The sequence below is a fragment of the Phalacrocorax carbo genome, chromosome 6 (genome assembly GCF_963921805.1).
Source record: "Phalacrocorax carbo chromosome 6, bPhaCar2.1, whole genome shotgun sequence".
In the NCBI taxonomy this organism is placed as follows: domain Eukaryota; kingdom Metazoa; phylum Chordata; class Aves; order Suliformes; family Phalacrocoracidae; genus Phalacrocorax; species Phalacrocorax carbo.
This window is the reverse complement of record NC_087518.1, coordinates 18,815,681-18,830,165: the sequence shown is the minus strand read 5'-3', so window position 1 is coordinate 18,830,165 and position 14,485 is coordinate 18,815,681. Positions and strand designations below refer to the sequence as shown.

The following is a 14,485-nucleotide window of genomic DNA, read 5'->3' as shown; positions in this document are numbered from 1 at the left end:
AACTTCTATTGCTTGAACATCACTAGAATTAAACATTTACCATTGTTTTTCAAAGAAAAAGACAGAGGGTTTACCCTTTTGAAACATATTTTTATCATTACTAACATTGTTATTGCGAAGTGGACAGACTATGTCTATTGGGAATTTTTTAATTTAGGCTTCTTTTTTTTTTAATACAGGAAATCAAGTTTATGATTTAAAGCTGAATACAGTTTCCAAGACTTGTACAAAATCTGGAACAATCAAGGGAGATACAGTATTACACACATTATTTGACATAGCGATAACTGAATTTTTGCAGCAGCTCTGGTATGCAGCATTCCTCCAACTTCTGCTGCAACACAAGTCTTCATGACTGTCTGAAAGCTAGTAGTAAGAGTCTCCCAATTGCGTCTTCACACAAAATTCATTACACATAGTCTGTATTAAAATCGTAGGCATCATCTTCATCTGCTGTCTTATCCAAGCTGAATGACAGTGAATCGGAATGTTTGCTTTCTGAGAATAGAAAATCACGTTAGTGAAACCAATGCAAGTGCTACAGTATTAGAGACTGTCCTTCAAGACAGGGTTGTTAATACATACAGACCTGCTATCTGCTTTTCTGAATTTGTAGGATTTGTTTGTCGTTTTACAAGCTTTGCTTTCCTGATGACCTGAACTTCGCTTTCCTGCAGGTCAGAGAGGTCAGACATATGTGTTTATTCAGACATCGCTAATGAAGTCTCCTGTGCAAATGAAATCTAACAGAGACTGATAATAGTGTGGATGTCCCCTTGTATAGTTGGTCAGGAACACACTGCCTTAAAACTGACTTAACAATGCTGTTTCCTTAACTGAGCAAAAACCCCAACCCTTATCTCCGAGAGAAGGACTTTTTGATTACTCCTGGTGGCTCCACAGTGCCTACACGTTTTCAGTTTACAGCAGGATGCTGACTGGGTACTTGATGTCAGGATCTAAACAGGTAGAAGCAGCCTAATGAAACCATTATTTACCTCTTTGATATCCATTTCTTCTTCTACATCGTCTTGGTCATCATCACTTTCTGTGAAATCCTCCTCCTCTTCCTTCCCCTCCTTGCTTGTTTCCAAGTTTTCCCACTCTGATGCTACCTCTATCACTTTATTTTCCTCTATTGTCCCATCTGTCATACCAGCTGACTGGAAAAGGATGCTGCTTGCCGGACTGGGGTATTTTAAAGCTGAGAAAAACATAGGAAGTGTCTGTTAGGTCACTGTTAGACAGTATCAGGTAATTCCTACCCCCTCAGAAGACAGCCATTTTAGGTCAGGGCTAGAAAAGACCCGCACTCCCACATAAACAGGTAGAACAACGGACAATTCTCTGAGACTAGCTTTCCCTGAGGCATCGACAGAAGACTGCTAGGAGATGAAGGACTTGGACTGGAGCATAGATTGTACTGAGTAAAATGTATTTTATTGGCTTAATTAGCTAGTGTTTATGTGCTCTTTGCCATTCTTTTCCCCTATTTCCTATTTAGGAGGGTTAGGTCAGGTCAGATGAGCAGAATTTAAGAACTAGCAGAGGTAATTTGCATTAAGACAGCACACAAATGCACTGTTCTGTTGCATCAGGATCCATTTTTTTAAAAGGTTCATATTCACTGCATTTTTGGCAAAGCTGTCATATAAGCCCCAGGGGGACTTCCATTCAAAATCTCCCATTAAAACTACTACTTACCACTCTTAATGGTAGTAGTGCATTACAGTAAGAGTCCTACCTTGAACAGTCTTGTTGTTTTCTTCTTCTAGGTTCTTTAAATTAAAGCACACTTGCATTTCAGTTATTTTGTCTTCTGTAAGATACGGTGGTGGTCTGTGAGATTCTGGAGGTTGTGAGTGGTATCTTATTTTAGCTCTGGGAAAATAAAATATCAGCATTAAAAGACAACCAAAGATAACATAGTTCAATCACTGTAGTTAAACATAAAACCCAGTGCACAAGCCTCTCAAACTCCTCCACCTAACTACTCATTTATTATTGTTTGTTTAACAGCAGTAACATAGCTATTTAAATTTGACTCTGAAGTTGTCAATAACAGTATTAAGTGGATAGCCCACTCCAGAGAGGAAAAAGAAGTAGCATGCTTTGTCACCACAAGTCATCTGCCTGTAAAATCATGAGCTGTAAAACCAGCTGCACCACTTGAGCAAGGGAAATAGTCACACTCGATTACCAAGTTACATTTGCTCCCACTCTTAGAATATAGGAACCACTATAAGTTTGCCATATCCTTTCCTGTCTGTGGAAGAGGACTACATGGACTCAGTATTTGAATGGAAAGCAAATTCCCCTAACGGAGTTATAGCAGAAGTCAGCAAATTGGCTATGGAGTAATCTGCAACCTGCTTTGACTCTATGTATCCTTCACTACTTCAGAAAATTACCCATGGATGGCATTCTCTAAATCTGTTAGCCAGTTCAGCAATCTTTACCAAAGTACAATGTGAGAAAGAAAAAAAGAAAAAGGTAAGAAGCAGCCCCTCCTTTCTAAGTACTTATTAGGACTCAGAGCTTCTGCTGTGTTGGATTAACGATGTGGAAAAGGTGAGCAGCATAAGGCAAAATTCATAGTGTACGTACCCTGTCCAGTCACAAAGTAGTAATTTGGCTATATTCTCTACGTCAGGAACACCTCCCTTTTTCAGCATACCCCTTTTCTGAGCAAGTAAAGTTAAAAACTCCTCAGTGGTCCTGAAATCTGGGATACTATAGTGCATCATTACCTAGTGCAAAAGAAAAAGGTGCATTCAGAAAGAGATACCCACTTTTCTCTTAGTTTTAGGAATAAAAAAACCAAATCAAGTTATAAAGAGGACAAACAAGTATGTGAAGAGCTGTTTTTCTCTTGCATGTGGAAGTAAGTATGACAAAGCAAAATGCCTACTTCATCAACAAACTGATCTGCCATTCACCCATATTAGTGGGTATATAGAGACAGCACACTGGTTTGAAAATTATCATAGAACTGAATGGGAATTAGGCTTAGGTTAATCTACTTGAAACTAGAGTGAAATCAGAGTTGGATCTGAGGTCTTCACTGTAATAATAGGAAGCAGTCAGAATATAATCATTTTTCACTCTGATACTGTGATGAGATCTGAGATATCAAATTAGATATCTTAGACGCAGGTCTTCTTAAAAACCAGAAAAGTTGTTCGGAGAACAGGCTCTGGCTGTCAGGATCCTGGTATGCTGTTCCTGCCTTCCATTTATAAGGATGAAAGATCACACTTAGTGTTGGGTACAACAGCCAAAGTTTGCCACTCGTTATGTCAACTCAGAGTTGCTATACGTGGTTAGGGGAAAGCAGTGCAACTACCAGAACTAGCTGAAGTGAAATGAACTTTGATTAATGGCTTAAGAAACCTACAGAGAAATCAAATCCAGTGAGAGATTTGGAAAAAGATGGAGCTCACCTGCTGTTTACTGCAGTGATTTAGAATGGCATCTGCTCCCTCAAGCACACCTGCTGAGCCTGATTCTTCTGTGTCTATGATATTTCTCAAGGCCAGAGCCACAGCACTGTTGGAAGGATCTGCAATTATGCTTGGACTGTCTAACATCTTTGTCTGTTTATCGATGTGCACAATTTGCATGGACCTATTCAGAGAGAAATCCACTGTAAGTTGATAAATCAACTAGCAAAGGACTGGTAATGGTGAGGGATGCAAGACACAAAGCTCAGTGTTGGACTGAGTGTACTCCATAGAGAGTCAGTTTCCATGCTTTCTCATCATATGCTTTGCACTGGACAGAAATCTAAATGTACAAAAAGAGCAAGTTTTTACGCTGTATTCCCTCATGACAGCTTGTGTCACACAGATCAGTATCTTTCATCCTGACAAATTGAAATGTGCATTTAGAACTGCACATAGGGGCACACTTTGCTGTTAAGGGACGGAAATTGTATTCAAACAACAAACTCAAGGTAATCAGAACACAACAACAAACAAGGAAACGAACAGCTTTTATCAGACTCAGCTTACTTGGTAACACCTCTTGCTAGGCCAACATTGCAAGCACGAACTCCTTTAAGACTGTTGATTATGCTGCTCTTTCCCACATTAGGGAAACCTGAAGAAAACCACATAAATCCTTGTAAGTTAAACAAAAAATTCAGCGCCTATGTAGCACTGTTTCTTCTGTGGTACATCTTCAGTGTGAGATCAGAGTTGGATCTGAAGTCTTCACTACACAAGTAAGACAAAGTCTGTATCCTCATTTCTCACACTGATAATACAAGGGATGTGAAAGACATCACTGAATGTAACACCACTAATCTTATCAGACAGGAGGAAGGTAGTGCAAGCTGCATGGTATGTAACCTGCTCATTTTCCTGACCTGATGAATCAGCTACAGCCTTGCACCATGTGTCTTCCACAGATCACAGAGACTACATGTGTGTAAGTGCAACACAGATTGCTGTCAACTGAAGTACTAAAATAGTGAGTCTTATGTGAAAGTAAGAAAAATTACTAGAAAGCCTAAAAGAAAGTCTTGTGTTAGTTGTTTTACCCAATTTGCAATACAGGTTACCAAAGCTTTATGGGAGAAGGAAACTCCTCCTGTCTCTTCAAATGCTTACCTACTACCCCAACCTGAATGGCTTTGTTCTGAGTCCTGCCATGCTCCTGAAGAAGTTTCAAAAGGCATTTGCTTCCAAAACATTCAGTGGTTCTTGAAAAATCAACACGAGCCCGTCTTTTTGTGAACTGCTCCTGCTACAGGATTCAAAGGCAAAAAACCCCCCAAGGTCAGTAGCTATTTAAGATAAATATGTATTCTTAGATTTTATCATCTACGGTAACGTTTCCAACTCCTATCCTCTACTAGAGGATGTTACTCTGTTCTTCTAAACAGAAGAAATTAGTTTAGTAAGAAATTGCCTAATCAGTTAAGTGACAGTAAAAAAGGTAGCCATCAACTAAGAGAAAAGGGAATGTGAACTGACTTGTAGGGCTTGTGATTTCAGTTCAGGCTGTGTTGCAGATTTGTTGTGTGACCAAAAAAAAAAACCCCATGTACATTCGGATAGTTGAATCCTTAAATCTGCAAATTCACTCAAGAGGCTTCAATTTTTTTGAAGATTTAAAAAGCCTGCTCTCTGTGTTGCAGTTTCTGCACCATTCTGCAGGAGGGTCTATTTCACTATGCCATTATCAGGGTTAAGATGTGTGAAGCATTAAGGTATTGATACATGTACGACTCAGACAAGCAGCTGCAAAGAGTTGAGACTAGGACATAGGGAGCTAACCCCTTTATACTCTTCACAAAGATGTTAGGTGCTACCTTTATTGATGAGCACAATCAGGATGCAGTAGTATAGCCTGCAGCACTTTACCTACAAAACAATTCAGATGTAACTGCTGCAACCATCCTACAGAGAAGATAAAAAGTTCCTCATCCTCCTCCCCGACTGTCTTTCTTACAGTAAAAAAAAATCCAACATGACTTCCTTTTATTCTAGTCCAGCATCCTGGGTACAAATAACAATACGTACTCTAACAGCAAGGATTCCCCCACAGTACCACAAAGCTTAGTCAAAGTGCAAATCCATCAACCACAGCAGTATAATCAAACAAGGAGAAAAGGAATTTTAAAGAGTTCCTGTTTTTCAACATGTTTCAATGCATTATGATTGCAAACGCATACAACTTAGTCATGAGACAGCCTGCAGTGCTCTTACCATAGTCCTGTCCTTCATCAGTGTTGCTGATTTAAAAGCAACCGTTGGAAACTCCTTCTTCAAAAAATTCAACCATTTCTCTAAGTTCTCCTTTGGCACTAAATCTGTAAAAAAGAGCACAGACCTTTCACTCCTATGAATCTTAAATATCACTATGTAGAATCAGAAACCAGGCTGTATTTTGTTCATTTAGTATGTTTATGACAAATAATGCTTGGCTGAAAACTCTAGTAAAAGTACTGGGTATGTTTCCCAAAGGCACCCAGTATTGCAAGTTTTAGTCTTTATTTTCTGCCTCAAGTAGAACATACCACAATTACATTTTTGGCCCCTACATCACATTTTTAACACTGGGGTCTCACTAGGAGACTTTGTATGGTACAGAGAGTGATATTCTGTGAAGGATTATCCCATCATCCCTGCAGAGGGATTCCCTTTGCTCTTGTTGTCGCTCGTGGTATTTCCTTTTCTTTTTTTGCTGCTGCTAACCCCGTGATCTCCAGCCTTTTTAGCTGGTTTCACCTGCTTTTGTGTGGATTCGTCCATACAGCAACGGAAGACAGAAAATACTTCCCAAAGCCGAATTTCAAATACTACTGTTGCATTCATTTGCTAATCTTTAACTCAGCCACTGCCTCAGTGAGGACCAGCATCGAGACCTTTGCCTACTCACCTACATTCAGAAAGATGTTAAAAATTGTAAGATCTTTAACTTCTGTCGGAATTGGCTGAAACTGGCCAAAGTCCTCACAGGTTACTGCAAAAGAAAGGGGCTAATGTGCATTTACCTGTCTGTGGTGTTTTCTCAGCACACTAGGCTAAAAGGTGGAGGAAATGTTACCCTTCAGTAGGGGAGTGAGCTCAGAGTTGGATCTTATGTCTTCAATGGAATCTCAGATTCCTATAAAATCATCTTCATAGCTCACCTACCACAGAACCCCAGAGTGACCAACTAACACTTTAAGAAAACTTGTGCTTCTTACCAATTTTATTCAGAACCAAAAGCAGCTTTTTGTCTCCTCCAGAGCAAGTTACAGCTTGCTCCAGTTGAGGACACCGGCAACCCATTGGATCTCTTGCATCTAAAACCTCTAGAACCACATCTGAGGCTTCAATCACCTAGGTTAGAAAAAGATTCTCAGATCAGATACGACAGACCATTTCACAGAGGCAACTCTGGAATAGCTGTGGTTACAACAGTTAATGTTGAATTTCACAGAATGATTGGTGAGGTTTCATAAGACTGTTCTTGTTTGAGCTCCTTTCTTCTGAACTACAAACCAGAAAGCTGAAGCAATTTTCATCTTTTTCCTCCAAAGGCAAGAAATCCTTAGATACTTGTACTCCTTACTACAAGAGCTCTCTGGTCACTCAGTATGTACTGACATTGGCCCAAGAAGTCTAATGCCTCAAAGTGCTGGATGTCTCAGTAGCTCACACCAGACAAGACTGAAACCCTTGCACTTTCTGTCATAAAATCCCTTACTTCACCATTGAAGTTTATCACAAGCAATCTTTATACTCTCTAGCAGCTGCTAGAGGAAATAACTAGTGGTCTCATTGCTGACTCTCATCAAATTATATAAAAATAGTTGAAACGTCTCACCTTCTTGAGCTCCCTGCAAAATGATTTCTTTGAATTTTTATCCAGCAGTTTGCTAGTGTTTGCTTTAGATTTGCCAGAGGATTCCTGAATGCAAATAAAAATGAAAGGGAATGATTTAACTGAGAATTACTGTATTACACTTGTGTGCATATATAGCATGAAAATGTAACATGGAATGTACTGCTTAAGAAGATGTAGTTTCAGGACGACTTTTATTCCTTCTATAAGCTTCAAAGAATCAAAATCATACCAGACACCTACCTTTCTCTCTGCTTTTTCCCTGATTTTGGCTTCATTCTTTTTAGCTTCAAGCTTCCTATTCTTTTCATGTTCTTTCTGTCTGTTCAGCTTCTGCTTTTGTTTTAGTTCTTCAAGCTGATTGTAAACAAAAACCCATGCCAGATAAAACACATTTGAAAGTGGTAAGAAGACTGTTCTTTTTCCCCATTTATTTATTTCTGACCAAACTTCCTGAGACAGCTTATTTAGAAGTCATGTCTGTCCAAGTGACACTGGGAACTTTTTTTGCATCCTACCCTGAAAAGAATACTGTTGCCTTCAGTTGCCTCAAAACCAGAGGCAATACATCCATTAGCTAGACCCCAAAATAACAGCTGTGCAGCAACATTACAACTGATAAGGGTGCTGCCACATTACTCCACACTGCAGACAGCAGATCGTGCTTTCTCTACAATCACATAATGACAAGACTTAATTTTTAGCATTCTGATGGGACATCTGTGTATCTTAGCATCACAGGCAATTCTGATTACATTAGAAACGACCCTTCCAGCATGTTTATACACACAGTGATGAAATGAAGGTTAAAAATAAAAAGGCAAATTGTTACACACTGTATAATGCTGGAAGTAAATATATTATTTTTCCAAAGTATGTGTCTACTAGGACCATTTGCAATCTACCATGATTGCACCTCTGGGCACGCACATGTGCACATACACACACAAAGCTTCTGAGAAGATAGGAACGGTCTTAATTCTTGTCCTCTTTACCACAACTTTACCCTCTGCTTTCTTTGCTCTGCTTCCCGTAGAAGCTCTTCCCTAAATGGTGCAGCACTGGGAACACCAGGATCTTTCTTGGGCTTTTTGCGTCCACGTTTTTTGGCCTCCTTCCTGACTTTTCGGTGGTGTTCTCTGATCTGAAGACAGAAGCAAGAATATTTTCTCAGTCTAAGGAAAAAAAAAAGGCTATATCCCTCCTATTTACAGATAGAGTAAGAAGTGGTACGTTTCTGACTTTAGATTGAAGTGTTTCGATTGCATAATGTCTCATCGTAAAGCTACACTTGGACTTAGAGGCCCAAAATCCTGCGAAATGTAATGATGTAAAAAGCCTACGTTCCTTTCCGCATGTGGCCCTTCGCCCAGCTCTTCCCCCCGCTCCGCGGGGCAGGGGCAGCCCGCCGGGACTCACCTTCTTCTGGATCTTGTAGCGCTTGTGGCAGGTCAGCCTCTTGCTGGCTTTCTTCAGCTCTGCAAAGCACCGGGCCCGTCAGCCCCGGCTCCCCGGGACAAACCCTCGCTCACGGGGAAGCGACCAAGCTCCCGCCGCCGCTCGCCCCCGCCGCTCCCTCAAGCCCGGGTGTCCGATTCCCCCGCCCCGCGCCGCCGCCATTCCCCCGCTCCACCGCCCGCCACCGCCATCCCCTCGCCTCACAGCGCTCGTCAGCGATACTGCCCGAGGCCCAGCCCCACCCGCGGCTGCCGGTGCCCCGCTCCCGCCGCCCCGGCCCGGCTCTCACTAGGCCGCTTCATGGCGCCACCGGGCTGCGCTCGACTGCCGCCCCACGTGGAAGGCCGCGATCCCGCCTCCCGCCGGCGGGCGCCGCCGTAAAGCGAAGCGGCCCTTCCTCGCCGGAGGTGTCGCGCGGGCTCGGCGCGTTTGGCGGCCGGGCGGGCTTTGCGGCAGCGGCGGGCTCGGCGGTACGGAGCGGCGGCGGCACCGGCGCAGCGGCAGCGGTGGCGGGGCGGGCGGTGGAGGGCGAGTGCGGCCGCGGCTGTCGGAGGCGGAGCGGAGCTGGCTGGGTGAGCAGCGCGGGGTCGCGCGGGCGGGACAGCGGCGGGCCGAAGCCAGGAGGCCGCTGCTTCCCTTTGTGTGGCCGCCGCGGGGAGGCAGCGCCGCCCGGCCGCGCAGCAGTTCCGCCGCGGCGGGCCCCGCGGCGGGGCCGGGGGCGCCGCGCCCCGCCGTCTTCTGTCACCTCCTCCGTCTCCGTCTCTGCTGGGGGCAGCGGCCCTGGCCCTGCCGCGGCCCCCTCGGTGTCGGCGTCCCAACCCTGCCGGCCCTGGAGTCCCCCCTTGGCTCACTCCGCCGTGCCGCCCGTCACCGGGCCGAGCCCGCAGCGGTGACAGCGGCCGTGCGGTGGGCGGGAGGCCTAGGGCTCCCGGGGCCTCCGGAGCGGAGCGTGTCCAGCTCGCTGTGGGAGGCAGCGGAGCCGGGAGGGGACATCGTTGTGTCAGGCCGTGAGGGCACGGGATGGGGCCCGGAAAGGTGTCTGTCTTTGTCTTCTCCAAACCTCCGGCCAACACCAGCGCCTCACGAACCGGGCAGGGTGCGAGCCGGGCGCGGGGAGTTACGGGTTTTGCCTCTTTGTTTCTTGTCCCAGCGTGGATAAAACGGTCGATGTGCTGTGCCCCTCGCTTCTTCACCAACTTTGTCCTTTTCTAGTGTCTGGTCGCTGCCGCCCCTCTTTTCCTACGCTGCAGCTGGTTTCAGCGTGGTCGGTAATGGGGGGAAATTCTGGCTGCGTTTCCCTCCCTCGTTCCATTTGCTAAATTTACCATGATTTATTGAGTATTTGTGTTGAAACGTGGGAGATCTTGATAAAATACTTTCCGTGGTATCTATCAGCTTTTACCTTTACTTGGAGACAGAAGATAATCCGTGTGCCAGAACCTCCTTAGTTTAAGTGTGTTATCTCAAATGCACATAAAAACTGCTCATTTAGTGAGGTTAGACGGGGTAATACTTGTGGTGATCAGTAGTACAGCTTTCAGGAGAGTCAATCTTCCACCCATTGTGTATATATTATATAGTATACCTGTGTATTGGTAATGGTTAAAGTGTTTCTTATAGAGATGTCTATGCCCATTAAAATGTCACATAACTAATGTGAGCAATTATTAAGAAGACGCCCAAGCTTCTGTTGCTCAGGAGGTGGCTTGTGTGTAGCACTGGAGATTCTTGGTGCAACTATTGAGAGTCTTGTGAGCTAGAAGCTACGTTGCAGAAGAAAGGCTAGGAGATGTGTTCTTGAATGAAAGAGAATACATTTCTGTGCATAGTAGGATTATCTGTGTTTATGAGCATGGAGGTCTAGAAGGAAGCTTGCATTTTGGAGCCTTAAATTTGGTAGGAGTTCTATGTAAGCAGTTCTCTCACTGAGTACTCACAATGTTTTTCAGGCTGTGGTATGTTTTTTGCACCTTCCTCAGTTATTAAAGGAGAAAAATGTTTTTGGAGGCTGTGTACAGAATGGCCAGGTGTCTTGATCATACAAATGTCCAGCAGTGTCTGCATATGGCTGAGAGCCGCAGCGCACGTGCCTCAGATAACAGATGTGGAGAAGCCTATATGCTGTCTGCAGGCAGCTGCTGGTTGGGGGTTCCCCAAATCTTTATTTCAGGATAGGATTGGACTAATGTACTTTTGAGTACCTGGGTGAACCAGCATGATTCATTCCAGTAGTCCCTCGTGCCTTTTCCTTCACAACCAAGAACTTGTTTTCTAGCAGCCTCCCCATCAGCACGCGCTTGGTGTTAGCCATTTGACACTGTAGCTCTCAGATAAAAGTTGGAGGCAGTGCCAAAAGCAACAGGCTGGTTGTCCGTTCCTGAGATGAATTGCCTGCTAATAAAGCACAAAGAATCTCTGTATGTGTGTTATGAAAATGTCCAGAATACAGAACAGGTAAACAATCTCTGGGGTTTTATTGAAGACAGTAGTTTTATGAACTAAATAGAAGCAATTGTTTTGCCATAAAATGGTTCTGTACATTTCACATGGAATTTCTGGAGAGAGAGAAAAACAAAACAAACAAACAAACCAAAAAACCACCACCACCACAACCAACAAAAAAAACCAAACCCAAAACCCAAGATGGGAGACTGCTTAGAAATTGGAACAGGTGTATCTTTAGTGAATCTGTTGGCTGGATCCTTAATGTTGCTTACTTATGAGGATAAAAATCCACTCTGAAGACTGGTGGTGGTGCATCATCACTAGAGAGTCCACTAAATGTTCATTGACCTTAAAAATTATTTTCTTGTTGATACAAGCACTGTATTACATCACATTCTGCAAGTTTTACTGCTTTCTGTTTTTTACTCTCAGGTCAGATATTGCTTATGTTTACTCTCTGCTCTGCTTGATGAATCATTCTCTTGCAAGTAGCTGTGAAATCTGTAACATTAGAGAAATGTGGTTTTCCTGTAAAAATGACAGAAATGTCTAGCATTCTATGTAAAAAATTACTTTGTAGAGTTTCTGCTGGGCTAAAAAAAGTTACCTTCTGTTTCCTGCTTTTTTTCTGTCGCTGTAATTATTCAATTTATTCTTTGATTTTATTCTTTAATTATCTGTATTATTAATATTTAATAATCTATCTATATCTACTCTCAATTCTTCCCCCCTTCTTTCCTTTTTCTTGTCTTCCAGTTTTGACTGTACTAACACCATTGCTGATTTGCTACTCTTAGAGTGTTACCTTCTCCCAGTATCTGTACTTGGCCATCAAACACTATGAGGAGGCTGGCTTTTCGAGGTGCTGGTTGTACTCTGGTAAATCTGGTAAATTATTGATTGTATGTGCACCATTCTCTCCGTTTCTCTGCCTTAGGCTTTTGCTTTTCTTTATCCTAACTGCTAATTATTCCTGCCTTATTAATCTCATTTGTGTGGTTGAAATTAATTCTGCCTCTAACATAAATGCTCTAACGCAGTGATGCTGTGCTGCCATACCTTGTAAATCAACTGAGTGCTTCCTCGAAGAAATTCCTTAATTTGGTTGGAAAACGGGTATAGGCTGGGATAGGTGAATCTATTCAGTCTTCAGCCTTTGAGACAGCTACAAATAAAGATATTTTTATGATGCTGTCACTAGAAGTTGGGAAAGAGCCAACAACTTGTTCTGTAAATCACTGTAGTTGTTGCATGGTGGTTATTCATTTGTCACTGTCTTGAAAAATTGAAAACTATGGTCAAAAAAGGAGGTGGCTTTTTCTACTACTTGATGATCGAGCCATTCATCCTACACATAAAATGGGAGTGGTAGGTCACACAACGGTCCAGACCTTTTTTTGGCTTGAATCTAAGACAAGGTATTCAGTAGCTGTTTGAATTTTAGTTCATAATTTATTCTGTTTGTGGTTTTGCTTTTTGTTTGTTTGGGGGGTTGGTTTTGGGTTTTTTTTGGGTTTGGCATAGAACGACATGCTTTTATACCAGAACTTAGCACTTGTCTCTGTACAGTTCTTCCCTTTCTTGCTTAGTTATCATGCATCAGATGAGGTATCAAAATGTACATCGTTTAAGAATGTATCCTAGTAAGAGCTGCTAAATTAGTCTTCGTCACTGTGAGCCCTAGGCTTTCTGACGCTGCTGTCATCAGTGACTATAAAACTGTAGGACCACTTTGATTTCCCTTTTCTCCTTCTGATTTTCAAAAAGCTGGTGTTTAGATATATGGCTTAACTGAACTGTAGTGTATAACAAATGTGTGTAGCTCACCTTAATGCATTGTTAGCTTCTTAGTTAGCTCTTACCAGAGAGTTTGGATGCAATGCCATGAGTTTAAGAACATGTCTCTTTATTATAGAAGAAGTTGGATTCCATGGGTTCCAAGAGGCGAAGAGCTACCTCGCCTTCCAGCAGTGTCAGTGGAGGAGACTTTGATGACAGCCACCATTCTACGAATATACCAGGCCCAAGCAGAAAGAGGAGGAGACTTTCCAATCTCCCAACTGTAGATCCTGTTAGTACCTTCTTATTTTGCACAGTTTTTTTTTTTCTTGGGGATACCGTATCCCTGTCTGGGAATTGCTGGATTGTAAAATGGATGATCGTATGTAGTACATATACACTGGCCCTGAATCTGTTGCTGCCTTGGCTAAGCTTCGTTTAGGATCTCATTCAGCTTTGGCTTGTTCTTGTGTCCCCAGTTTCATCTTTCTTTTTCCCATTTTCCTTTTGCTGCTTTTCTTTTTTTTCTGATGATTTTAGCAGATGGAAGGATGTTGGAGAAGGACCTGACATAACATGCAGAAGTTGAGAGTTGTGTCTGAATAGCAAATGCAGAGACACATAAGTGGGGAATGGCACAGGCAGTGATTGCTGAAGTGTACAATGCCTCTGTTATACCTTTGGGTTAATAGTCTAATTTTAATTAATTGCAGGGCAGAAGAATCCCTGTTGTTGTTTTAGATGTCTGTAACTTGGAGAAAATTGTACTGAATTAATTTACATTTTGGGTGTTTCACTTGGAATTAGCAAGGAAAGAAAGCTACCTATGTGCAGAAAAATTAATTAAAATTCTGCAGTACCTGGCATATTTGTCAGGTATTGTTCTAATGTATGAGATCCATCAATTTCTTCACACCTCTGCTTTAGAGCATGTGTGGACTGACAGCTTGTCTTTCCCATTGTAAGCAGGCTTTCATTTGTTACTTCCTAAAATTTTCTCCTTTTCCTTTACTTTATTGTTCTTGCATTTTAGATTGCTGTATGCCATGAACTTTACAACACCATCAGAGATTACAAAGATGAACAGGGCAGGCTCCTTTGTGAGCTTTTCATTAGGGCTCCGAAGCGAAGGTAAGATCATGGTTCTGGTTAAGCCTTGAACCTGAGATTTAATGAAGGAGTAAGTGGATATTGAGGAATACTTCAGCAGTAATAGTTGTGAAAAATTTAAGCTAAATTTGTCATAGTTTCCCACCAGTGGTTTATCCAAGTATTTGATGTAATTATTCAATGAGACATGCCAGCATTGGTGCCCTTTTTCAGTCAAAAAAGGATACACAGATTAATTTAAAATGTTTCTTGTGACACCTGCCTAAAACAGCTATGTCTTTGACTATAAAATATTCCACGTAAGTGGTGGAATGTAATACTAAGGGCACATCTTGGCAAGATTAATAGAAGTGAC

The 14,485-nt window shown here is 42.5% G+C and overlaps 2 protein-coding genes and 3 non-coding genes across 18 annotated transcripts in view; 1 reads left to right on the top strand and 4 right to left on the bottom strand.

The window, feature by feature from the left end:
* Positions 1-60: 60 nt before the first annotated feature.
* On the bottom strand, positions 61-9,204 carry GNL3 (G protein nucleolar 3). 3 transcript variants are annotated; one of them, XM_064454025.1, is made up of 16 exons: positions 9,086-9,204; positions 8,758-8,816; positions 8,345-8,482; positions 7,582-7,695; positions 7,321-7,404; positions 6,698-6,833; positions 6,388-6,471; positions 5,715-5,818; positions 4,614-4,749; positions 4,014-4,101; positions 3,444-3,627; positions 2,608-2,750; positions 1,745-1,881; positions 999-1,204; positions 590-671; positions 61-498 (listed from the first exon to the last, which is right to left on the bottom strand). In XM_064454025.1, the coding sequence occupies exons 1-16, from the start codon at positions 9,096-9,098 to the stop codon at positions 410-412; spliced, it is 1,797 nt and encodes a 598-aa protein (XP_064310095.1). In that variant the 5' UTR covers positions 9,099-9,204; the 3' UTR covers positions 61-409. The 3 variants fall into 3 exon arrangements, with proteins under 3 accessions (XP_064310095.1, XP_064310097.1, XP_064310098.1); XM_064454027.1 differs by lacking the exon at positions 6,388-6,471; XM_064454028.1 differs by lacking the exon at positions 7,582-7,695.
* LOC135314150 (small nucleolar RNA SNORD69) lies at positions 3,699-3,776 on the bottom strand. Its single transcript, XR_010373619.1, has one exon. It is a non-coding gene; the product is annotated as a small nucleolar RNA SNORD69 (small nucleolar RNA).
* Positions 4,181-4,254, bottom strand: LOC135314149 (small nucleolar RNA SNORD19). The gene has a single exon (XR_010373618.1). It is a non-coding gene; the product is annotated as a small nucleolar RNA SNORD19 (small nucleolar RNA).
* On the bottom strand, positions 6,563-6,638 carry LOC135314148 (small nucleolar RNA SNORD19). The gene has a single exon (XR_010373617.1). It is a non-coding gene; the product is annotated as a small nucleolar RNA SNORD19 (small nucleolar RNA).
* Positions 9,205-9,231: 27 nt separating the features above from the next.
* PBRM1 (polybromo 1) overlaps positions 9,232-14,485 on the top strand; it is a 64,746-nt gene continuing 59,492 nt past the window's right edge. For 2 of the 12 annotated variants that reach the window (XM_064454019.1, XM_064454018.1), the window contains exons 1-4: positions 9,232-9,368; positions 11,998-12,120; positions 13,157-13,312; positions 14,054-14,151. In XM_064454019.1, the coding sequence (XP_064310089.1) occupies positions 12,082-12,120; positions 13,157-13,312; positions 14,054-14,151 (293 nt within the window). In that variant the 5' untranslated portion in view covers positions 9,232-9,368; positions 11,998-12,081. Of the gene's footprint in view, positions 9,369-11,997; positions 12,121-13,156; positions 13,313-14,053; positions 14,152-14,485 lie in introns of those variants that run through there. The other 10 variants (XM_064454016.1, XM_064454009.1, XM_064454020.1 and 7 more) reach the window with 8 other exon arrangements.

What these genes read in the sequence shown, in the direction of transcription:
- GNL3 (XM_064454025.1), bottom strand. An exon ending in GGGAAAAAGCAGAGAGAAAG is followed by an intron (nt 7,405 to 7,581) that starts GTAGGTGTCTGG and finishes ATTTGCATTCAG; the next exon opens with GAATCCTCTGGCAAATCTAA. An exon ending in TTCAGAAAAGCAGATAGCAG is followed by an intron (nt 499 to 589) that starts GTCTGTATGTAT and finishes TTCTATTCTCAG; the next exon opens with AAAGCAAACATTCCGATTCA.